This window comes from Chenopodium album, chromosome 7 (genome assembly GCF_948465745.1).
Source record: "Chenopodium album chromosome 7, dcCheAlbu1.1, whole genome shotgun sequence".
Classification (NCBI taxonomy): Eukaryota; Viridiplantae; Streptophyta; class Magnoliopsida; order Caryophyllales; family Amaranthaceae; genus Chenopodium; species Chenopodium album.
This window is the reverse complement of record NC_137840.1, coordinates 73,363,267-73,387,659: the sequence shown is the minus strand read 5'-3', so window position 1 is coordinate 73,387,659 and position 24,393 is coordinate 73,363,267. Positions and strand designations below refer to the sequence as shown.

The window sequence follows — 24,393 nt, the reverse complement described above, 5'->3', positions numbered from 1 at the left end:
AAAGGTGTTTGCTTAGATTGGGTTGGGTTGTAATTGCTCCTTCAAGGAAAGGTGAAACATGTCTAGGCTTATAAGGGTCATTGTTTGGGGAACCACGGAGTTTCAAGAAACAGAACCAAATCCGCCCTCCCCCAAGGAAACAGAAAAAACGTATGGAAGACGGGACCGTTGGACAGGAATGGCAATGTTGAAGCTTCGTTATAGCAGAACATTTGATGGAAACGATTGATTTGCAAAATTTCAAACTAGGTCCTCGCTCTGCCAAATGACCGTGTAGGTTCCTAATACCAATATGGATTTCAGAGAAGAGCTGGTACACAATCATTCTTGAACATGCCCCATATGTAATCCATTGCACTTGCACATCTTTTTCACTGCTCCGTTCTACGGATATAAAAAGTTAACGTGCATAACATAAGATTAAAGCAGCTTTCAAATTATCGGAAAGAAATAGCCCAAAAGAGCACATGGAAATAATTTTAATTGTAGGCATAATATTTCCTGGCAAAGCTAGTTCCAACTACAGTTTCTGATAACAAGAAAAGAGTCTGTTCCAAACTTATCATCTTCTGCTACAAACATGTTTTCACCAACAATGCTTCAATGTCATCAACAAAACAACTCAATGTAATAATGACATTCTTGGAATACAGCTTAATCTTCTCTGAGTTCCATGTATTCTCGACGAAGACCTTCCTTGTTGAGAACCACTATTTCCAGCTTGTCACCCTGCCCAAACAAAATTACAGTCAGTACAGACTACTAAAGCTAACTGCATGAATCCCAATTTTCCATCAGCACTCCTGTAGTCCAAACATATCTATTTCTCTAAGGCGGTACCAGGGAAGGGGGTGGATATGTAAGCACAAAGCACTGTTTACAACTTTACATCCAGGGGTAATATACTTTCCATGGTATTCTTCGGCAGAAAGCCATTCTACCACTGCTACTATAACAGAATATCATGATTTGGGAGACAGGATAGAAAAAAATCTCCAGGCAGAAGTTCAAAAATATTAGAAGAGGTGATTTAAATTTGAAACTCTTAAAGCATTTTGAGAGTCATCTCCAACAAGAACGAAACACAAGGCACTTCAGAATTTTCTGAAGAAAACAATATAAAATTGACAAGTAAAAACTTACAGTGTAAATGTCCCTCTCAGTTGCAGATGCAAAAGCAGTTCTCACCAAATCTATTGCTTCTAATTCTGACAGTGGTGTCACAGCATCCTGCATAAGCCAGTGTTTTTAGTCAGCTAAGAGCCTAAGATTGCCACTTAAAAGGGGCAGAAAGTACAGAGAAAATAGAGAACTTTCTGCAGATACCCTGCAAAGTCAATGACATACCTGTGCAGGTAGTAAGAGGGGACTAGGAGACTTCAACTGGTTGTCCAGGAAAGGCATGATAAGCTTCGCACCAGAACCCTGGGAGCTGTATCCAACCTTCTCATATGAGCCCACCGCATCATATGTAAATACACACCCCTTGCCTGAAGCATTAAACAAGTAAGGCGCGCATAGTTACCATATTTTTAATTAGGTAACATTTTTATTTTATTTTTTTATTTTATTTTTTTATTCAGTAAATTAAACACTTAGAACATAAAGGAGCAAAAGAAAATAATGATTTTTGAGCTACCTTCACTGTCAAGGCCACCCAATACATTGAAAGCGTAGTAAGGGAAGAAACGTTTATAATAGAGTGTGTTTGAAAGGAGCTGAGCCATAGCAGGGCAGCTCATCTGCTTGTTGTGTTGATGTTGATAGATCTGGGGCACAAACAGAAGAAAGTTTAATAAAGAAACCAAGTCTAATAAGAACATTCAGTTTTTTAAATATCAGTAATAATTCATTTCTATTTCATATTCAGTTAATTACATACCAGTTATAAATTCATAGATCAACCTGACATTAGATATTATAAGATATACTCCATTTACCTATCCATAACGATGCTAACAAGCTCAATATCAAAATTAAGGGTAGTGAGAGTGACAGTCTTTATACAAAAATCTATTGGAATATTGGTCCATTTCCAATTGAGAAAAAGATCACCATTCTTCGAATTTTGTTTTGTAATAGATTAAAATAAAATGGCTCGTGGAATTTGCTAGCTTTTTTCTTATTAGAATGTAGCAATAGGTCATGTACATCAAAATCTCTTTGTAACTCTCTTTATAATGTATGGGTCCACCAGAAATAGCCTCTCTATTACCACAATAGTAATCCAGTGTATATCAAACTCTGTTTGTAACTATCTAAAGTAGAATCCTAAACAGGCAATATATAAAACAAATTAGATAGGATCAGGATTAAAACTATGGGGCAGCCTTTATCTATTCTTTATTTTCAAGGAAGGATACTACTGGCTCCATTGAATGATTGCAACAACCAAAATTACTGTGCTTCCATGTGAAATCCAATAGAAAAAATCATAATAGAAACCATTTCAGAGTTTAACTAGGCCTTCTCTAACATATCTTAGCTAAAGATATTTCAATCAATCTAGTGTCTACAGCCCATAATTGTCATTACCTAACAATAATACTAATGAAGATCAATTTTCCCTTGAGAGTACGACAAGAGTTAAGTAGCAAAATTCAATACATATGCATTTCAACATTTTGGAAGAAACATAAGGCATGTTCATCAGCAAAAAGAAAACAAAAGTATGCAATCAAATATTGAGCAGCGAGAGCAAAGTTGACAGTCACCATATAAGAACTCAATAAGTTCCATTTGTAAGAAGAGAAAAAAAAAAGCTTTGAAAACCTTACCAGGTGCCTTGCTTCTAAATGCTTTTGTAAGGCTCTCACATCAGCTTGAAACCCAGATGAAGCCAATACACTTTTTTCAGCCCTGCAAGGTCAATGGAAACAGGACTCAGAAGACATAAAAGATGCGATTGGGGAGAGGAGAGGGGAATCAAATTAAAAGCAATAGAAATCCATCAGATCTATCTTTCAGTGTTGAAGTAAAGGCATGCACATTGATGAAAATATTTATCAGGAGAAGCAACTGAACAAATTATGTCCCATTAATTCCTTCTCCATTACATCCGCAGAATCAAACATCACATGATTGGATGGGGCCATTTTTTCAAAATCTACATTTTTTTGCGCATGATAAAGGTATGTAAACACAACCCCAGTAATCTTTTAGAAAATATTGGAAGGCAAAAGCAAGCTCACTCCTTCCTCTACCTCCTCTTTCTATTATGATTGCTAAGCAAATACATTGTTCACAAATGCACACCCCATCTCATCAAAACGCCAATAGCAGCGAACAAGTGAAACTTAACTAATCCTCTAAACAACTCACGACGGAACAATCAAATCAGAACTATGGTGAAAAATAAAAAACATAATTCACCATAAACAAACAACCCACTAAACCTAAAAAGGTCTAGGGTAATTCCAACAAAATGGAACAATTATTCCACTTTCAAGCCCTTTTTCATTCCTTAAGCAAGAAATGGCCAACCCCTAATCAATTTCTTCACTTTAACAAGCATCATACTAAAACCCTAATCATCAAACAGCTAATTATACTAATCAATGACATTCCTCATCATACCAATCAACAAAAGCAATTCATGTTCTCCAATCAAACAAATCAATACCCAAAAACAGTAACACAAACTTAAATCAATTCAGCTAAAAAAAAGAGAGAAAAACTTACAGCTTGCAAATCTTGGAGTAATCGCGAGTGAGAATGTTGTATCCAGTTGACATACGAGTATCAGCAGCAATCACACAGTAATCTGAACCAGCAACTGCAACACATGTTCTGATTCATCCCAAAACCAAGAAATTAATTCAAAAATTAGGGTAAAAAAGGGGGGAAATTGAAGAATTTTGCGGAAGAGAAAGTGAATTACCCTCCATTGAAATCGTAAGGAGACCAATTTGCGTGTTGCTTCGTCATGATGAATCGTCGATCGGAAGAGAGAGAAAGTGAGTGAGTGAGAGAGTTTAGGGCGAAGAAATGAAGTTTGGGAAGAGATTCAATTGAACTACTTTAATTCTTTTTTTCTTTTTTATGCTTTTCGTTTAATATTTTGGAATTGTTGTTAAAATGCTTTTCTTTCTGCGCAAGATTCAAGAGTTGAGCTGCGTCGTCTGTCTAAAAGCAATTGGTTTAGTTCCTTCCTACTAGACTAGTGTCAAATACTCAAATACGACCTCTTTTAATCGCAACGTATTACTAAATATTATGAGAAGTTGCAAGTTAATTACAATATTACTCTTCACTTTATATAATTATGTATGTATATTTGTCATCTTAGATTATATTATTCCATAATTCACAAGTAAAGATGGCTCTAGGTAGTGTTGTGTCGTACTTTATGTCGGGTCCACGTGCTTTGGGGTTAGTTAGGTTCGGCTCTTGGCCCGGCCCATAAGTTATGTGTTGGGCTGAAATTTTCAAAAGGTTGATCCATGCACAACCTAGGTCCACGTGTCATTGTGTCGGGTTTGCATGCCTAAGCAAAATTTCTTTGGTTTTAGCATGTTTTATCGTATCGTGCCAAACCTACACCGTACCCACATTGTGCCATACTTTTTCATGTTGGACCGGCCAACCAAGTGGCATCTATATGAGTATATTCCCAAGTAAATGGTTAGTAAGACACACATACAAAGTGAGCTAAAGTATTACCCACACTTTTAACACGAGAAATCGAAAAGGCAACAAAAGACATTGTACATTTTTAATTCTCTTTAAACTCCTTGAGGCTGCTTAAATATCATGTTTTAATTTCATCGATAAGACAAGATGACAAGTTGTAGTACCAATACAATATTACAACATAATAACTTCTAATTTCTTGATTTGTAAATAATTCCTTAGAATTCAGTTACATATAGAGTTATCAGAGGAGCATATATAAATGAAGCTATGATGGTTCTTTGTTGTTCATTCTTCAGTACAAATGTACAATATCTTAGATACACTAACGAAGATTTTATTATGCTAGAACAATATTAATGTTAAAGAAGGTGGATTAAACGGTTCAATTATTTAAGCACACTCAGATGTAACATCATGAATCATGATTCTTCTGGGTTTGCAATCTATAAGAGTAACACATTTTACCAAATTTAGATTAACAACCACCTAACCGGTATAACAATTAACGCGTATATATATAGGAGAAAGAACATGCAACAAAGTACAAGACTAATACACCGAGAAATTAACATGATAAACGTGGTAATCAAGGTTCACCCTATATTATAAGGTGCTTACAACCTTGTGATTTCTATAAAAAGAACATAGAGACAAGAACCACACCCACTAAAATCCTGCAAAACTAAAAAAAAAACCAGTTTCCTAATGTAACTATAGCATGTAAAACATCAATACTAAGTTAGTCCATACAAAGCTCCGAATTTCAGAAAATGTGCACAAATTATAGTCAGGGGAAAACCCGGACTCAGATTGCCTTTTCATCCTAATATATATTCCCTTCCTGTGATTAGCTGATTAGCATACAAGTCAGACTACCAGCTGAGAACCTACATCCTGCATTGCACCCATCAACAAAGTCAGCAAATCATAACAAGGACATCGACAAACATGCTCATAAGACTTGATGAACCCATAACACGGGCTTATTCTCACTAGACTTCGTTGAACAAGAATGAATTTTTCACATTAAAACTCATTTTTGCTGATGACCTCATTTCAAATAACTGTTTTTACAGATAAAAAATGATCTTAACAATGTCATCTAATATTGAAGCGAGAAGATAAAGAGGAAGGTAGATATATTACCCTCCAGGCAAAGATATATTTATATCAGTGGTGGATGTCCTTCGTTCCTGCATAGAATGTGTGTTCGGCCAATTTTCTCGTGGATAAGATGCAAGTGATGTAAGGTTCTGCATTGGGGCTACAGAATTATTATGATTGTGCCCCTGGCCATTACACGAATCTTTCTCGGCAACATTAGGTGGAGGAAGGGCAGTCGTAATCGTAAAAGGAGTTGGTGCAGATGGTGTTTGTACTTGTACTTTGGGCTTCTTTGGTTTGAGCTCAGGCGGGTTAGTTGGTAAGAAACTCCCGACAATGACCTGATACAGGAAAGAGAAAGCAAGCCTTGTTATGCCTGAAACAGTGTTTTTTGAGTGTTTTTTGAGAAAGCAAGCCTTGTCATAAAAAGCAGAAATGTTGTCAATTGTATAAGTTTCACCAGCAAACTCTTTAAACCAAATAAAAAACAAAAAATATATGCAGCAGAGAGCATGTACAATGAAACCGAATGGCAGCAAAATGTTTACCTGAACCGGGCTAGCAGCAATCAGCAATCCAGCAACGCATCCTCCAACAACCTGACCATTTGGACTCGATAGAGAGACACTAAGCCCACCTGCTCTATACCTTGTACCTTCTCTCTCAGTAGGTGTGAAAGACCCACACAAGTTTACTATCTCAAAGCGTCCCTAAGACAAATAACGAAAACAGATCAGTTGAATGTAAACTTAAGAGATGGAAGGCACTTTCCAAATATAGACATACCATAAAAGGATATTCCATATGCAGGAGGTGAATAATGAAATTAATTAAAGATTACGCAATCTATCTTCTATATTCTATTTGTGTTGATTTTCATAGTTTGACTACTTTTTGCAACATAGTGAGTAATATGTCAATTTCATCAATAAGATAAGTAAAAATACTAGAGTTAAAAAGGCAAACTTGATCACTGATACAACTATGAAAGTAAAACACAAAGAATTGTGGGGGTGTGCAAGAGAGAATATGCGAGTGAGCATATCATCCATGTGTGTGATTTTGACTGGCAAAATGCAATTCATTCCCTGGTGATGAGACAATACTAAAACAATTATTTCATTCCCGCATGATTCACAAGGTAAGATAGTTTTTTCTGCCTTCTTAACATAGATATAAACAATAGAAATTGATGGACCATGTATATTAAAAAAAAAAAAAAAAAAAAAGGGAATAAATACATAAAGATATATATTCAGTATTTACCTCATATGTCAATGTACCTCCAGAAGAATCTGATTGACGAAGTGTAGCATTTGATACCATTCCATTTGCTGAAAGAATGCAAATTGCACGTGGTCCTTGTTGACAGAAGGATATAATTTTTGCTGTAACATCCTGCAAAAAATCCAGTAACCAATCATTCAATCAACAAGATGAAGTGGAGCTCATCATAACGAAGATCAGGAATCAGACAAATATATTCCTCGCAAAGCATCTATGGAAAAGGCAAAGAGCCTTTTACCAGCTGTGTGGTTGTGCCAATATATATACCCTACCATGATTCACTATGTTTCTTCCAAATATATACAGCCAATACAAGCCATATTCCATTTCTAATTGCTCACTGATGTTTATATGCTCAGCCCTACAGTCTGTCAGTCTGGCTCTATGCTATCACAACTCATAACAGCCTCCTCCACACCCCCACCCCTCTTCCTCCGAAGGTAACAATTATTTTCAAGACTTGATTCATCGATTGTAGTATAAACATAAATGTATGTGTGCACCTTCATGCATTGAGATGCCACAATGTATATTCACTTTGAAATTCCATACATCATTGTTCTGCATTTTCATCTTCCGTTGTCTAGCTCTTCTTGCTAATTGTTCTTCATATTCTTGAGGGTTTTATTAAGGCTCACTCTAAACTTGAGTTTAAAAGCCTCATTGTTATTCCCATTTTTAGCGCTTCCCTATCAATATATCAGCTTTACACCCTGTATTGTATTGTTTTAAGTTTTTTATTTTATTTTTTATAATTGACAATGTTACTCCTTTTCTTTTTGCATTCTGGAGGCACTCTGCCTATTTTAGAAGAGCTAATAAAACTACAAAAACGATGTAAAGGAAAGGAAAAAACAATAGGGAAAGTATATTGCAAGAATAAAACAAGAACAATATAGAAATGTGGGGAAGAAGTAGGATTAGTAGATAAGATGGAAATCCTGATGAAAACAAGGATAGGTGAAAAGGCATATGATGTGGGGCGTGAACAAAGTCTGGTAAACACAATGATTGATAAATGGTTCATAGCATGGTTCAAAAGGCCATAGTAAGAGAATGTCAAGAAGAAAGAAAACTTTCCATCTTATTCATGTCTCATAGAGATCTCTAGGCCATGACTAGAGGCCTTCATCATGATCAACCCCCATTCAAAGCAACATCATCTAAATTCCCAAAAGCCATTTGGACACAGAAAATAAATCCTCGTATTTCCATTGAGAGTCTTCACCAACTCACTGAAAGACACTACAACCATGAGTAACTTTGAAATAGGCTTCCTGAGGTTGATTTAGAGTCGATTGTCAAATAGGTCATAGCCGGATAATGCTTTGATATTAGGAAGCTTTTCCTCTAATTATTATTAATATCTCTCACCCAATGTCCTTAAAGAGTCGTCCAGGCTAAATCTGTGGCCTTTCTTGGTTTGTTATGAGTCTCCCAGCCGCCTAAAACCAGGAGTCAAAAAGCTTTTAAAATGAGCTTGCATATCAAAAAACAGAACACTAAGGTACAAGAGGCCTACCATTACAAGAGGCCTACCATTTGAATGCTATTCTTTTGAGATTTCTCAGTACCTCCATACAGGATCTCACAAAGTCACACTCACACACAAGTTCAGCCTCCTTAATGTGGTCATATATATAGGTTTTCCTTATCCGTCTCAATGACCATGTCCACCAGGCACTAGTTGACATTAATGCCTTACTTCTTTGGAAAAAAATAAAAAAGCTAAATGACATACACAAGGCATTATTACTATAAATTTGTTTTTGTTATCAATTATCACTACCTTACTGCAAGAGGGCCCAATTGAGTTTCAGAATGACCTTACAGACAAAATACAATTGGAAGCCATTCACGAAATCATGTGAAAGCAAATAGCCAAATATAACTCATATCTTGTTCATGACTCATAACGCATGTCTTTTCTCATGTTTTAGCTATTGGTTTTTCAGCATTAGTGGCTGAAATATAAATGCAAAAGAAATGCTCTTCTGGGAAAGAAAATTGAAAAATGTCCTATGATAGTATTACACGTGGACCCTTCTCCAAGCATAATCTACTAACTATAGAATCACACAAACTTCCACACACAAAGGAAGTTCAACCTAGATATCTGACTGCTTCTAAAGGGTGCACTTTTCATTAAGATATGACGTAAGGTTATCAACCACCTAGTCACCTAGAGAAGTTAGCACAAAACCAGAACAGGTATTTCATATTAGCGACATATTGGAATTGGCAGCAGTTTAATTTAGCTACCACATGCAAGTTAACTGATACCATACCAAGCCTTCTAAAAAACGGGCACTGAATTTGCCTACTTACATAAGGTAAGTGTCTATTGCCCTTGATCTTAAACTAACAGGGCTGCATTTCATGAAAACAAAGGGCCCACTTAGCTCCCACAAAAGACTTGCTGCAGTGCTGCACTAAAGCAATGCTAAGGTTGCTAACATATTTCTTGTTCAAACATAATTACACCTATATTCCTAGCTTTTCATGACATACCTCACCAACATTGACGGTTATGACATGGGGAGTAAAGTTGGCTCCGTCAGAGCGTCCAAATCCATCGCCTGTATGAAGATATCAAATGTTGAATAAATAAATTGAATACACAGCATAGCCAAGAAAACAAAACATTTATGTTCAATTTCCTTCTGTCATATATTAAAACATAACAAAGATATTTCTAGAAAAATTGAGTTGTTAGTAGTATACTAGATCCGATGAAGATTAATGAAGTGGCAAGTTCACAAGTTGTAAATAAGAAAAATCATCAGGCTTCCACAAGTTTTGCTCCTATAAAAAATCAGCTGATTTTCAACCCCTCGACGCTGATCTTGTACAACAAACCTAGAAAGACAATTCAAACAGCATAGGCCGCTCTTTGGTGATAAGCCCTCAAACAGCATCGTAACTCCATCCAATCAACAAAATGGAGCACGACTAGCTAATAGTGTATCTTAAGAGAACATTGTATATTTGTTCATCCAAAAATGGCCTCTCAAATAGTCTTGGATTAGCAGGGGTAATGCTGCATAGATTAGGACCTCCAAACCCTGCCTTAATATAATTGATTTATGGTGTTTCCGATTGTTTCTTTAGTTAGATGTTCAAACAAAGTAGCATTAACTATATTATTTTCTTAATAGTGTAGCCTAATGGGTAAACAACACAAGGATTAAGGAAACCAGATATGCATCAGCATTGCAAATTTGCAATTGTTTCTTTAGTTGGAATTTCAAAGAAAGAAGCATTACCTATATTATTTTCTTAATAGTGTAACCTAATGTGTAAACAACTCGGGTAAGGAAACCAGAAATGCATCAGCATCCCAAAGTTTCTCCAACAAGTCAATAACAGCCTGCAATTGATTTTACAGATAAGTAACTTGAAAGAGCCCACCAGAATGCATAGACCAGAGGCTCTATGAGGAATTAACCCCCCCCCCCCCCCACCCCCACCCCACCATCACCACCACCATGCCCACTGGAAAACTAAGGCAAAAAAATCGGTCAAAGACCACGCTGAATTATGGATTAATGTCGGGGCGAGATAAATCTAAAGAAGGGAGGAGTAGGCTGACAAGGCTCTTGTCTTCCTCCTTACATTCTTCAAATCCCATATGGGATCAAATGCCTACTCATGCAAAACCCTAATTAGCAACTACGATAGGTGGAAAAACTATTATATTGCCTTCTGCAACTCTCTCATTGATTGATAGTAATAAATCCTGAGAGTTTATCTTGTTGAACTGTAAAGGTTCTCTAATAAAGGTTTGTTATAACAGAACAACTGACAATTCAACATGTGCTTTGACCTCTATTGATCCGATTTCTTGAGCACAATTTTCAATTTTTGGTGGATTGCAAATTGTTCCTGTTGACAGTGGTATACTGAAAACCTTTTAAAAGATCAAAGTGTAAACATTCTCATTTGACAGAACGGCACCTTGATGTCTGCATCTTATAGTGTCAGGGACTCAAGGGCATCATTTTCAGTAAACCTTAAACTCTAGCTCGACTAATTTCCATGTCCATAGTAGAACCCATGAGATGACATGAAAAACTTATAGGCACCGGATCAAAATAAAAGCAAAAGGGTTAGAACTCTAGGTCCACACTTTTTTTTTCCTAAAACCTGGGAGGAATCCGAACCTCCTTTGAATCATGGATGTAAATGAACTTGCCTACTAAGAGGCAAGAGTTAAAGCATATATAGCAAGCCTATTACAACTAATAAATCACATGCTTGTGTTTGAGTGTCAAAATAACCGAAATTATGACCCACATACCCATAGAAACCATCTCAAATCTGGGCTGCTGTTTGGCCTCTGAAGCGGCTGACCTTCCCCTACCCCGCTTCCCACTTGGCTGACTACCACCAGAAGTTGGAGCTGACACTGAAGTCGTCTTTGGCGAGTATGATCTTGATACACTACCATCAGGTCCATATTTTCGAGGCCTACCTCTCTTCTTTTTGTCCACCAATCCCGGTATGCCAGTACTTCCAGGAGTAACAACCCCAGTTGGTGATATAGCTAACTGATTTGGGGGTTGAGAGGGGGCTTCAACCCTGGATGCCACATGATAATTCGACGGAGCTTCTGCTCCTATAACTGTCACCCCCGTCGTCATACTTTCTTTGGCCTCCATGCATAAATGTTCTTCCAAAGAATTACAATTTATTCCAAATATATGCCTTTAATAAACTAGAATGATCCTTAATCAAGCCCTATTCCCTATTTCCCTGCATGCACAATTCCAAAGAGTAGAAACCTCATCAAAATAAGTTACAAACTCATCTTTGACATTAGATTTTTACAACAAACTTTAACCATCAAAGAAAGAAAGCTTGAGCAAAGTATAATACTAGTATATGTACATCTAGATAAGAATGCCCTATCCAATGGAATAAATTATAAGCCAAAGTAAATTAAAAGTTTAACCCTAAACAGAAACCATTTCAAATTCATTTTTTGCAAATGAAAGCAACACCACATGCAATTTCAAAATGGTGGAACTAAAGAACTATCATGTTTTGGTGTATGATGTAGACACGATTCGATCCCACGTGATCGGTACCATCCCAAGACGGCGAGACCTTACTAACTAAGCTAGTTGGTATCCACAAGTAACAATAATTGTGCAAAAAAGGAAAATCATAATAATCAATACAAATCAGCAAACATATACTGAAAACATGAACTTTCTTATGCTTTTTTTAACTCAGACTATAAATCAGATTCATGCATAAATCTAAATGCCAACTATAAATCAACTAAAAATTCCCACATTTTGTACAATTAGCTTTACCAATTAGTTTTTGTTATGAAACCCCATATTTCATAAAGCATACACTAATCACTTACTAACCCCAAAATCATAACTTTATTACAAACAAAACAACAAAATTATGAAAACTTAAACACTGTAATTAAGTAAGATGTACATGATTTAATCACTAAATGAGCAACTTAAAACATCTTATAACTACAAATAAAGTGATAAAAATCAAACCTTTACCAAAGTTCAAGAACAACTACACTTCAATGCCATCAAACGACACCTTTCCAAGGATCAAACGACAGAAGATCATCACCCAACAAGTAAATAACAGCTAATTATCAAACAAACCCAATAAAATAATTTGCATAAAAATAAAAATATATCTAAGCTTGTTTTTAGTGAGAAGTTAGAGAGAGAAAGTAGAAGAGAGAGAAAGCAGGAAGGTGAAATGAAAATGAAATGAAATTCTACTGGTAATAGTAAAAAATAAAAATAAAATAAAAACTTTGGAAATTGAAGAAAAAAAATAATTAAATTTGAGCTACCAAAAATAAACTATAGTTGTAGCAATAATTAATTACAATAATTCTGTGGGGTTTTGCCAAAATCGAAAATAAAATTCAATTTGAGTAGATCTTTGGAGTCCGGCAAAAGGGATTTGAATTTCTAGGGGTAAGATGGTGAAATTAGGTAAGAAAAAAGAAAAGAAAAAAAGACATTCAAAAAAGTAAAAAAAAATTAAAAAATAATTTGTATTTCTAAATTAATTATTGGTAATTAAACTTGTAAAGTAAAAAAAAAGCTGGCAAAGGGTAGCACGAGAGGAGTTAATTAGACACTTTTAAATCGGCGTTGACCGTACCTTTGTCTTTTGCGGTCAATGTAGGGTGAAATTACTTTATTACCCTTGAAAAAGTATGAAAATTGCAAAGTATGTCATGGCATGAGTATTTAAAGTGTTGGGATTATGTTGGTAATCGTGTATTTTGTTGATCAGTTTAGTCATTTAAAACACAAAAGGTTGACTGTTAGACACAAATTTGGAGTAGATATAAAGAAATTAATCAAGCATCTTTTAATTTCCATGAAAATTGAATTTGCATTCTTAGCACTAATTTCTGTGGGAAGCTTTTTGAATAACTCTAATTCTTGTATAACACGTTTGTGTTGTGGTACCAAGTACCAACCTCTTGCCATGCTATTCTACTACTACCTCCGTTTTTTATTACTCACAAATAATACCCCTTTGTTACACATAATAAGAAACGGAGGTACTTCATTCTTTATTTTCATTCTTGTGTTGAATTGTTATACCCGAGTAATTAAAAAGCTTAAATTAATAATGATTATATACACAAAGAATTTTATTACCAGATCTTAATGTTTATTTCTATAAACATGTTTCTATAAATATGTAATTAATATATACACACATTGTATCTTTTAAAATTTTGTATTGTGGGATGTAAAAAAAAGCAAACATGATGAACTTTGAGAAGAATATGAGGGCTAAATAGTGCATAAGTATTCCTTTCCTTCAATAAATAAATTGTTGATACCATTAAACTTTGGTAATAAAACATAAGTTTGTATACTCCGTTTGTCACATACCCAAAACTTAAACTAAAAATTTTTGCTAACATGTAAAATAAGGGTTTGTTCTCTTTAGATTATTTTCAATTCAGTTCAGTTCTTAATTTTCTTATTTCATAAAATATTCAGTTCAGCTCAGCTCAGCTCAGCTGAGTTCATTTCAGTCAATCAGAACAGGCCATAACACAATATGATGTGTAGGTTCATTAAAATCATTAGAATGTCCATATCTTAAGTCTTTAGTAGAGTACTTTACCAATTTCAAATTAGATTCCTATTTGACTTTCTAAGGTCAAACTTTTTAAATTTAGCTATATTATCATAGGCATCTAGTTATACATGTTTTATATACTTGTGGAGTATTACTTTTCAAAATCTCATGTAGTGTTTACCATTTTTTGTTACAATTAAACATGTAATTTTAAAACCCAAAAGTAAACAAAGAATATATTTTTGAGTTAGGCTATACCGACTACATAATTTAAAGTTAATTATGCGCATTAAAAGGTGAATCGAAAACTAATTTTGAAACTGAGTGCGTGTGTTTAAAAATATACATGTATTCGTATTACTTAATTAGACCAAAAGGTGAATCGAAAACTAATATTGAAATTTAGTGCGTGTGTTTGAATATACATGTATTAGTATTACTTAATTAGACCACTTTTCAAATTAACGACAGTAAACGCTTTTATTGAATATTTAACTTTCACAAAAACCAGTTTTCAAATTAAAGACAATGAACATATTGAATATCATTTCATGAATATAATGATATGAATTAATTATTTAAGATTTTTGTTTTAATTTCTTTTTCCAAATAAGATGATAGGGGCCACCTCCTATCATAGGAATGAGGAACCAAACCCTCGTTATTCGCGGGGTATATGGAAGGACTAACCATCCATCTATTTTCATGATTTTTTTTTTTTTTAATGAACAATTTAGAAACTTACTTTTTTTTTTCTTTTTTTTTTTCGAATTTACCATTTTTTTATTCAATATCTCTCTTTACTTATTTTTTTTTTGTTTAAAGTTTATTCGGATAATAACATGTCCCATTGAGTCATTGACAATATATAGCGGGAGTGAACGGTACTAGAAAAAAACAAAGAGAGAGTGAGTGAGAGCGGGGTTTTTGAGAGGGAAGAGTCACATGGGGGCACACTCAAATTTCTCCAATAACATTGCGGCTTCTTAATAACATTATTGAAAATATTCATCCCTCACCATGTGATTTTTATCTAACATCTTTGTCTATTTACATCAAACACCTTCATTTAGTATTTTATTTTAATCAAAGATAAACAACACTCTATTCTTGTTATAGCTAGGGAATGACTTCAGACAACTTTTTCTTTTTTGAAAAAGTATTTTACAACTTAGGGTCTGTTCTCTTACGTTGAAATTCAGTTTAGTTCAGTTTAGTTCAGCTCCTAATTTCCTTCTCTTGTAAAATATTCAGTTCAGTTCAGTTTAGTTCAGCTCCTAATTTCCTTCTCTTGTAAAATATTCAGTTCAGTTCAGTTTAGCTCAATTCACTTCAGTCAATGAGAATAGTCCCTTATAGTAGAGTAATACTCTCTCTGTTTTTTTTATAAGCGGTAAAGTTAGATTTGCACATTTGTTATAGATCGATAAAAAAAAAGAAGTCGATGATGACATATAAATAGTGTAAAACCCCAACTCTAGCTTATAAAATACCGAAAGGAGTATTTGGATAATTTTGAATAATATTGGACACTGATCTTAAAGACCCACAAGACCACAATGCAAGTAGTAAATGGGTAACAATGTAAATGAAATTCAATCTTGAATTGATCATACGCGGTGTCATTTTCATGAGACAATAACTAAATCAAATGTCATTCACAATGAAATATCCAATTTTATTGATGGGTACAATGAGATATACTTCTTCCGCCCATAATTATGTGCAACAAAAGAATATTTTATATCTCATAAATAATACCCCTTTGTTGCATATAATTGTGGGCGAAGGAAGTATGATTGTTCAGCTATACACACAAATGTCCGCATACTGCTTGAATTAGAAAAATGTAATTATGCTAAGAGCATCTTCAATAATTGGTTTGTAAATTAACAGTCTATCAACAAGTTTACCATTGGAGAGAAAAATGTATAGCTTGCATACTACCTGTTGCCCCAATGGGCTGCCTGCTACTTGCTTAATATCGTCGGGCGTCGGCTTATAGTGTATCATTGTATATCAAATTTATTTATTTATTTTTAATTTAATTTATTATTTAAATTTTTTTTTCTTCTAATTTTTACTATTTATTGCAAGCTACAAGCTAAGGTGTCGTATACATGCAATTATTGTGAGAGTATGTAATTTCAAAATAGTGTGGTTCGATATTCTAATATGGTAAACGTTATAGCTCACCATTAAAGTTGCTCTAAGGTAATTAGAAGATATTAATTATTTTAATCTAATTTGTATGCTAATATAATGTTCATTTTTTTTTAAATAAAAAACAAAGAAAAAAAAAGTGTTAGAAACCTGGTTTGAATAGGAATCTAATCATCCAGTGTGGGGAATAATTAACCTATCATAATAAAAGATAATACAAAATAATATCATGATATATTTCCTAAATATTCTCTCATATCTTAAGATATATCTAGTATGAAAGGGCCATGATATTAATTTACACTGTTATAGTAGTATGTATGTTTATTCGACCTAATAGAAAGATTTGCATCAAGAGACATAGTCTGCAAAATAATCTTTATCGATCAACTAGTAAATAAAAATTTAAAATTAATATACAAGTGACTTGAACAACAATTCAATTAGCATGGAGTATGACCTTAAATCGTACAAATTTTAAATTAGACAAAAATCCCCAAAACAAATAAAGTGACGAATATAATAACAAATTGAAAGATACGATCTTAGAATAAAACCAAAGTATCTATATTAAAAACTAAATAAAAGTGTAGAATGACAACAAATTAATAAACAATTGAACACACATAATTAGCTTAGAAAGAAGTAGAATTTGAACGACGTAGTGTAGGTTGTGGCATCTTCTTTGTTAACCACGATGAAGATGACGTTGGAATCTCTATTTTTGATTCTTTCTTTGATTTTGATACGTTCTTTGTTTCTTCCTCGAATTTTGAAGACGATGTAGTTTTCTTCTTCGTATTGTTTTCCTGGTTTTTATGATCACAAGACACGCATCCTAACAAAGCCATAATGCTATTTAGAATATCCTTGAATTTTTTCGCCATTGTAGCTTTAATTTGAAACAATGGAGATCAAGGAAATTGACGTACTCTTTATTCTTTAACAACGTGAAGAATAATAATAACCCTAATAGGCTAATAGAGCAATATATATAGTACTCTGTACTATCTTTTTATTTTTGAAGAAACCTAAAACAATAATCCTATCAGTTAATTAGTTTTAGATAGCTGTGAATTTGGTCCTCTATTTGACTTTTTAAGTCAAATTATAATCCTAAGCTTTTACGGAGTAATTTTTATACCTATACACGTATATACTATTTTATATAATGAAATATAAAAAGATAGATATGATTATATATTTAGTTTATTATGCTTTCTAAATTCTAATTATCAATTCTTCATATGGTCTTTGTATGGTAAATAGTCAAACATAGAGTAGTTTAAGATGGATGGAACATATAAATCAATCTGATTCAATTATCAATATTGCGTTATATATATGAGGGGGGTCGGTGTCCGCAATTTCTACCCTACTCCTGGAGCACGATACTCCAGGGTCAAACGATTGTCGTTCTGTTCCTGTATTTTCTTTCAATTTCTGTGAATTTCTTCTCCCTTGTTTTCCTTTTTTTCTTCATGCTATTCTTTTTTTCCTCTATTTTCTTTTAATTTATGTGAATCCAATCAATTTTTTTATTCCAATTGTAATTTCTGAAAATTAAAAACGGCACTAATTTAAAATAGAAATACAGAAGATACGATTTATTTGAATATCACATGTTTAAAACAAAATAACAATAGACTTTAAATAGAATAACATCAATTTGTGTATGAAGTAACTCAAAGTTCGACCTAAAATAACACATAACTTGATAACTGAATAACTTAAACTTCTATTAAAAATAACATAAGATATTAAAAAAAAATAACAACTTAACTCAAAGGTTAAGTAGAATAATAAAGGATACATTAAAATAACAAAACAACACAAAGTAAGGATTTCATTAAAATAACACGTGATAAAAATAAAATAACATTACGCTTAAAACAAAATATATCATTTAAATTATGAAACAAATTAAAAAAATTATGTTTTAGAAGAGCGTTAAATAATTCCGTCAAAACAAATCTACTTTCAAAGACTAAAACAACACATGATGATCAACCCAAAATAACATTAGATTTCAAGTAGAATAACATTATATATTGAGCAAAATAAAATCATTTTAAAGAATGACAGTAACAAATTAAAACACATTTTAGAAATATAGATCTGACTTCACAATCAAAATAACATAATATGCAATGCTGAATAACATAAGCCTAGAAACAAAATTGATCAAAATAACAAGAACTTATCTATAATTTTTGTTTTATTTTAAATATACAATTTCATCTAGTTTTTCATTATCATTTAATTGGTTTTCCATACTTGCTTGTCTTAATTGCAAATTTCATGTTATAATTGTACAATTGCAAAATACTTTTTAAATAATTAAACAAATACTTACTTCCCTTGATATGCATATCGATAATTTATGTTGTTTTTGGACATGATCTTGAAGTTGAATATGACCTTTAATGGACAAGAAATTTGCAGGACTAGTTCAAATGGAGAGAGAAAGTGAAGATAGTGGAGAAGAAATGAAATGATTTGATATTTTTTCATCCACCTTTACAAGTATATGGAGTTAGTTTCATGTTATTTGCTTTTCCTAAGTTGTTATTTTGTCAAATTTAGCCTTACATGCTTTAATTTCGTTAACTGGGTTTTTATCCCATTTATTAGATTGGGCTGGGCCCTAGAGTACAATACTAGGTACTCCAGGAGTACCTAATACTAATTGGTCCATGTCACATCTACATTATCTATTCTCGAGTATAAAAATATACGAAGTAAAATACATTTTTTTAAAGATAATTTATTTATTTGTGTTTTGACACAATAAAGGTAATTTATTGATATATGTTCACAAACTACACTTAATTGGGTAATTCCATACCCATCAATTAAACTACGAGTAATATTCTGGAGTATAAAAATATACGAAGTAAAATACATTTTTTTAAAGGTAATTTATTTATTTGTGTTTTGACACAATAAAGGTAATTTATTGATATATTAAAGACAAAATGAAAGTAGTTGAAAGTGGTCGCGAAACAAAAGAGTCCAACACCAATCCAAACAAAGTTTTTCTTATGGATTATGCTTTGGAAAACTTGTCTCAGAAGTGTGGGTCTTTGAATAGTTTGTTATCTTCATTACCCGAAGATGAAACTATTAAGGTTAAGGCTGATGCTTGGACCTTTAGTTATGAAGACAGTAAGGACATCATTATCAAACGTGAAGATGTCAATCAACTTCTCACAGGAGCTTGGCTGAATATTTCAGTTTTGCTAGTTTTTATGATGTAAGATATTCAAATTTCACTCTTCCCATATACTTATTTATTACCATTTATAATGTTATTACATGATATATATGTAGGGCCTTGAGTGACTTACTCGATACGGAGGAAGTGGCTTCCATTGGATTCATGTGTCCGGAAATGATTTCAGAAACCTATTTGCATAGTGATGCTGATCGTATCCTACTATACATGACACATGTGATGGAAAAACAAAAATCTAAGCAGTTCATCTTATGCCCATACCATGAAAAGTATAAACTTTGAACTTGTATTTATTTGAACTTTGCAAATTGTTGATATTATTTTACTCTTTTACAAATGTGTGTCTAATTTATTATGTAGGAATCATTGGGTTCTTTTGGTCTTATGCATGGCTAAGCGTGAAGTCATCATCTTTGATTCTTTGAGGCAGAAGCGAAATTTAGCAATTAAGTTTGCAATGACAAAGTAAGTCTAGTTTGTTATTAATGTCATGATTTTATGTGTGTAAGGGTAATATATATGTTATTTGTTTCAAATGTGTAGTGCTTTTCGAAGTTTTAAGGCATTAAGTGGACAATCTAGGGGAAGTAAATTGACATGGCATTTGGGACAGGTTACCTTAATTTCTGACCCTAAATTTTAGTTTCTTAATAATTGAAGTATAGCAATTTAATTCAACTTACAAATATATTACATGTAGTGTCCTCAACAATTGGGTGGACGTGAGTGTGGCTACTACGTCATGCGTTATATGTACGAAATACTTGAACATCACCATAGCAGTGAAGATCTTATTCAGGTATGAGTTGTCAAATATTTCATTTTTGTTTGATAAATACAATTTGATGTTAGCTACAATCTTGAATTAAAACTTTCCTCTTGTATATTTGTTGTGTTGATAGGATTTTTCAAGAACTACACCGTACACCGAGGAGGAGATAAATGAGATCCGAGATATTTGGGCAGAGTATTTTATATGTAATGTTGAACTTTAGATTTACCACTTAGCGCATGTTTGACTCTTGTTTTGGATTATAGGCTTGAAATGAAGTAATTTGGTTAATTGGTGTTGGGATGATGAGTATAATGTCTATGATATTGAGATGTAAATTATTTTGGACAAGTTGTTAATATAATGCCGTCATTCCCAATTTTATGGGTAGGCCAAATTACAAAGGAGACTCTGCCGAAATTTACATTTGCATTATTCAATAATATTGCATTTTAATTTCAATTATATTAGCGTTAGCATATTACTTTATACCTAGGAAAACAGGTACTACAAACATATACAAGGCAATTATTATATTATAATTAAAAAAAAAAATTCACCTCATTTGCGTCACTCATTAAACAAACAAGTGACGCAAATACAACAGTTTTGTATTGTCTACTCAGTCATTCGCAAATAACAAAAAATGCATTTATTGGAAGAGTCATTTGCGTCGCTTGTTTATGAAGGAGCGACGCAAATAACAAAAAAAGTTTATCAAAAGAGTCATTTGCGTCGCTTTTTTATAAAGGGGCGACGCAAATGACTAAAAATAAGTTTATCAGAAAAGTCATTTGCGTCGCTCTTTTATAAAGGAGTGACGCAAATAACAAAAAATAAGTTTATCTAAAGAGTTATTTGCGTCGCTCCTTTAGAAAAGAGTGACGCAAATAACAAAAAATAAGTTTGTCAGAAGAGTCATTTGCGTCGCTTATTTATAAAGGAGCGACGCAAATCACAAAAAATAAGTTTATAAAAAAAGTCATTTGCGTCGCTTGTTTATAAAGGAGCGACGCAAATGACTCTTATTTGCGTCGCCCCTAGGAGCGACGCAAATGACTTAAAAGTCATTTGCGTCGCGAGCAGTTGCGTCGCTCATAGAAGCGACACAAATACACTATAAATGAGCGACGTAAATAAGCCTTCTTCTACTAGTGTATGTTCACAAACTACACTTAATTGGGTAATTCCATACCCATCAATTAAACTACGAGTAATATTTTTTTTCCTTACAAAGTTATTCTATAATAATTTACATACGATTACATACATACTCACAAATTAAGTGAATTAATCGAACAAGTATATACAGTACAAATATTCATTGATCATCTAGACATTGACCACAATTAATTTACTAAAAAATATAAATAATTAATTTACAATGACTAATCAGCAAAATAGAGCTATCACGCAATACATTAATAATTAAACAATTATCATCAACACAAAACCTAGAAATTTATATCACAAAAATTCTCACAGACTATACATTTACGACTAGTGAGAAAAAGGGTGAGGAACCTCAACAAAAGGGCTTCTATAGCTCTACTTAAAGTCTTAAAGATGTTAAAAACTTACCCGAGTGACTTGACCTGTAAATAAAAAAAATAAGATTTGTATAGACAAGATAAGTTAGCGTAACTTAAGTTTAAATAAACCCTTCTTTTTTTTTGACGGAAAATTTAAATTAACCTTATTTGAGTTGAACTCAACCCGCATATCCGAATTGACACATGCGCACACCGCTTCGGATCAACTAAAATACTCCGTATCGTTGTAAAGTATATTTTAGATAACTTGCCTGTTCATAGGAAGAACTGAGGTTTTAGCCTTCCAAAACCCTCGAATTCTCCTTCATATCAAACTCCATAAAAAAAACGAAAGGGAGCAAAATTATTCTGGTAAGTTTCTTATAATCTTATCTCATCAATTTCATTTCCTCAATTTCATTCAAATGTATTAATTGATATATATCCTGTTGATATTGAACCGCCATTTTTAATGGACTCTAAGCTGTTTTCCCCTTCACTCAAAACCACCCAATCCATTCAAATACCACTGTTTCTATCCTGCAAAACCACCATCCCTAAAAATCCCATCTTTTTCCCCAAACCCCATTTTAATTCCTCTGTAAAATCATCACTTAGTTCATCTTTTTTGGGCCAAAGTTTAATTTTAGGGCAAGATGAATTTGGGTTTTGCAGAAATAGGAAAACCCATATCCCAATTTGCCCAATTAGAGCTGTTGTTAAGAGAAGGAAAGAACTTCCGTTTGATAATGTTGTTCAAAGAGATAAGAAACTGAAATTGGTATTGAAAATTAGGAAGATTTTAGTGAGTCACCCTAATAGAACTATGCCTCTTAGAGAATTGGGCAAGCATAGGAGAGTGTTGGGATTACAGAGAGGAAGGCGGTTTATCGCCTTGTTAAAGAAGTTCCCAAGTGTCTTTGAGATTGAGGAAGAAGGGGCATACATGCTTAATCTTAAATTGACCCCTGAGGCTGAGAGGTTGTATCTTGAGGAGTTGAAGATTAGGAATGAAATGGAGTCATTGTTGGTTGTTAAATTGAGGAAGTTGTTGATGATGTCGTTGGAGAAGCGGGTTTTGGTAGAAAAGATTGGCCATTTGAGGACTGATCTTGGGCTTCCTTTGGAGTTCAGGGACACAATATGTCATAGATATCCACAGTACTTTAAGGTTGTCCCAACTGATAGAGGTCCGGCTTTGGAACTGACTCATTGGGACCCTGAGCTCGCGGTTTCAGCTGCTGAGATGGATGAAGAGGAAAATCGTGCTAGAGAGTTGGAATCAAAGAATTTGATTATAGATAGGCCTTTGAAGTTTAATAGGGTGGAGCTACCTAAGGGTTTGAAACTGTCCAAGAATGAGATGAGAAGGATTTGTCAGTTTAGAGACATGCCTTATATATCTCCGTATTCAGATTTTTCACATTTATCACCTGGTACACCAGAGAAAGAGAAGCATGCTTGTGCAGTTGTTCATGAGATTTTAAGCCTTACTGTTGAGAAGAGGACTCTTGTTGACCACTTGACTCATTTCCGGGAGGAATTTCGGTTCTCACAACAGTTGAGAGGGATGCTGATTAGACATCCTGATATGTTTTATGTGTCTCTTAAAGGAGATAGGGATTCGGTATTCCTTCGTGAGGCATATCGAGGTTCCAACTTGGTTGACAAGGACAGGCTGCTACTTGTCAAGGAGAAGATGCGGGCCCTTGTTAATGAACCTCGATTACGAAGTAAGGGTGCTCGAAGGAGTGAGGATGAAACAGAAGAAGCTACCAAGCAGCAAGATGAACTTAGTGAAGGAGAGGATGGAGAGTGGTCTGATTTTGACAATGTTGCTAGTGATGAGTTTGGTGATGATGAAGAAGATGAAAACGACAGTGATAATGAAGATTCTTGGACTGATGAAGATGATACTCCCCCTGATTTTGATGATGACAATGATAACATAAGGGTCAAGGCAAGCAAATCAGAGGAGCAGTTCGATCGTGAGCCACTGAATGGTGATGAGCGTGTCCCTGTTTTCCCTGATGGCCGACCTAGGGAGCGTTGGTGAGGGAGACAAGTGTTTTATGTTCGTTACTGTGATCCTTCAACCTTTTAGTCTCTTGCTGCTGCTGGTTTCAGCAGTTCTTTGCCTAGCTCACAGGATCCTTCCTTTAGGAAAGAGTATCACTGAGGCAGTGTGACTACAGTTCAAACTTGCTCCTCTTTATCTGCAATAGACTAGGTAAAGTTTAAGAGGAAGGGAGATGCTTCCATCATAACTTTGGAGATACAGCTCTTCTTGATGGTGTAAAATGTAATTTTGAGTCCAATATGTAATTGGTGTACTGCTTTTGTTTAATACGAAGTATATGATTATGTCTATCAGGCTACCAGCAAGATGTTCTATGGAATGTCTTTCGAAATCTTGTTGAATTTTTGCCAGAATACTAAAGGTGATGGTTTTGTATACTTACATAAAACCTCTTATTTTGTGAAATTTTTCTTGTGTTGTATATTATGGGGGCAAAATTTTCATCAAACCTGGAGTGAAATTGAAAGTTTGTCCAATAACAATA

The 24,393-nt window shown here is 33.8% G+C and overlaps 4 protein-coding genes across 13 annotated transcripts; 2 read left to right on the top strand and 2 right to left on the bottom strand.

Moving 5' to 3' along the window:
• Positions 1-415: 415 nt before the first annotated feature.
• On the bottom strand, positions 416-4,088 carry LOC145638486 (proteasome subunit beta type-1-like). Its single transcript, XM_081689463.1, has 7 exons — positions 3,881-4,088; positions 3,682-3,789; positions 2,778-2,859; positions 1,640-1,769; positions 1,348-1,490; positions 1,144-1,230; positions 416-729 (listed from the first exon to the last, which is right to left on the bottom strand). The coding sequence occupies exons 1-7, from the start codon at positions 3,925-3,927 to the stop codon at positions 655-657; spliced, it is 672 nt and encodes a 223-aa protein (XP_081545589.1). The 5' UTR covers positions 3,928-4,088; the 3' UTR covers positions 416-654.
• A 1,043-nt stretch (positions 4,089-5,131) lies between these two features.
• On the bottom strand, positions 5,132-13,027 carry LOC145638484 (AT-hook motif nuclear-localized protein 1-like). 10 transcript variants are annotated; one of them, XM_081689457.1, is made up of 7 exons: positions 12,552-13,018; positions 11,327-11,698; positions 9,538-9,605; positions 7,006-7,137; positions 6,288-6,449; positions 5,782-6,080; positions 5,132-5,529 (listed from the first exon to the last, which is right to left on the bottom strand). In XM_081689457.1, the coding sequence occupies exons 2-7, from the start codon at positions 11,685-11,687 to the stop codon at positions 5,523-5,525; spliced, it is 1,029 nt and encodes a 342-aa protein (XP_081545583.1). In that variant the 5' UTR covers positions 11,688-11,698; positions 12,552-13,018; the 3' UTR covers positions 5,132-5,522. The 10 variants fall into 10 exon arrangements, with proteins under 10 accessions (XP_081545583.1, XP_081545584.1, XP_081545580.1 ...); XM_081689458.1 differs by having other exon boundaries at positions 12,558-13,018; XM_081689454.1 differs by having other exon boundaries at positions 11,327-11,754; positions 12,552-13,017.
• Positions 13,028-19,265: 6,238 nt separating this feature from the next.
• On the top strand, positions 19,266-20,623 carry LOC145640653 (uncharacterized). Its single transcript, XM_081691894.1, has 6 exons — positions 19,266-19,543; positions 19,621-19,794; positions 19,886-19,990; positions 20,069-20,138; positions 20,226-20,324; positions 20,428-20,623. Exons 1-6 carry the CDS (start codon positions 19,266-19,268, stop codon positions 20,518-20,520), a joined length of 819 nt encoding a protein of 272 aa, XP_081548020.1. The 3' UTR covers positions 20,521-20,623.
• Positions 20,624-22,087: 1,464 nt separating this feature from the next.
• Positions 22,088-24,199, top strand: LOC145639497 (protein WHAT'S THIS FACTOR 1 homolog, chloroplastic-like). The gene has a single exon (XM_081690752.1). The coding sequence runs from the start codon at positions 22,302-22,304 to the stop codon at positions 23,883-23,885; it is 1,584 nt and encodes a 527-aa protein (XP_081546878.1). The 5' UTR covers positions 22,088-22,301; the 3' UTR covers positions 23,886-24,199.
• Positions 24,200-24,393: the final 194 nt, after the last annotated feature.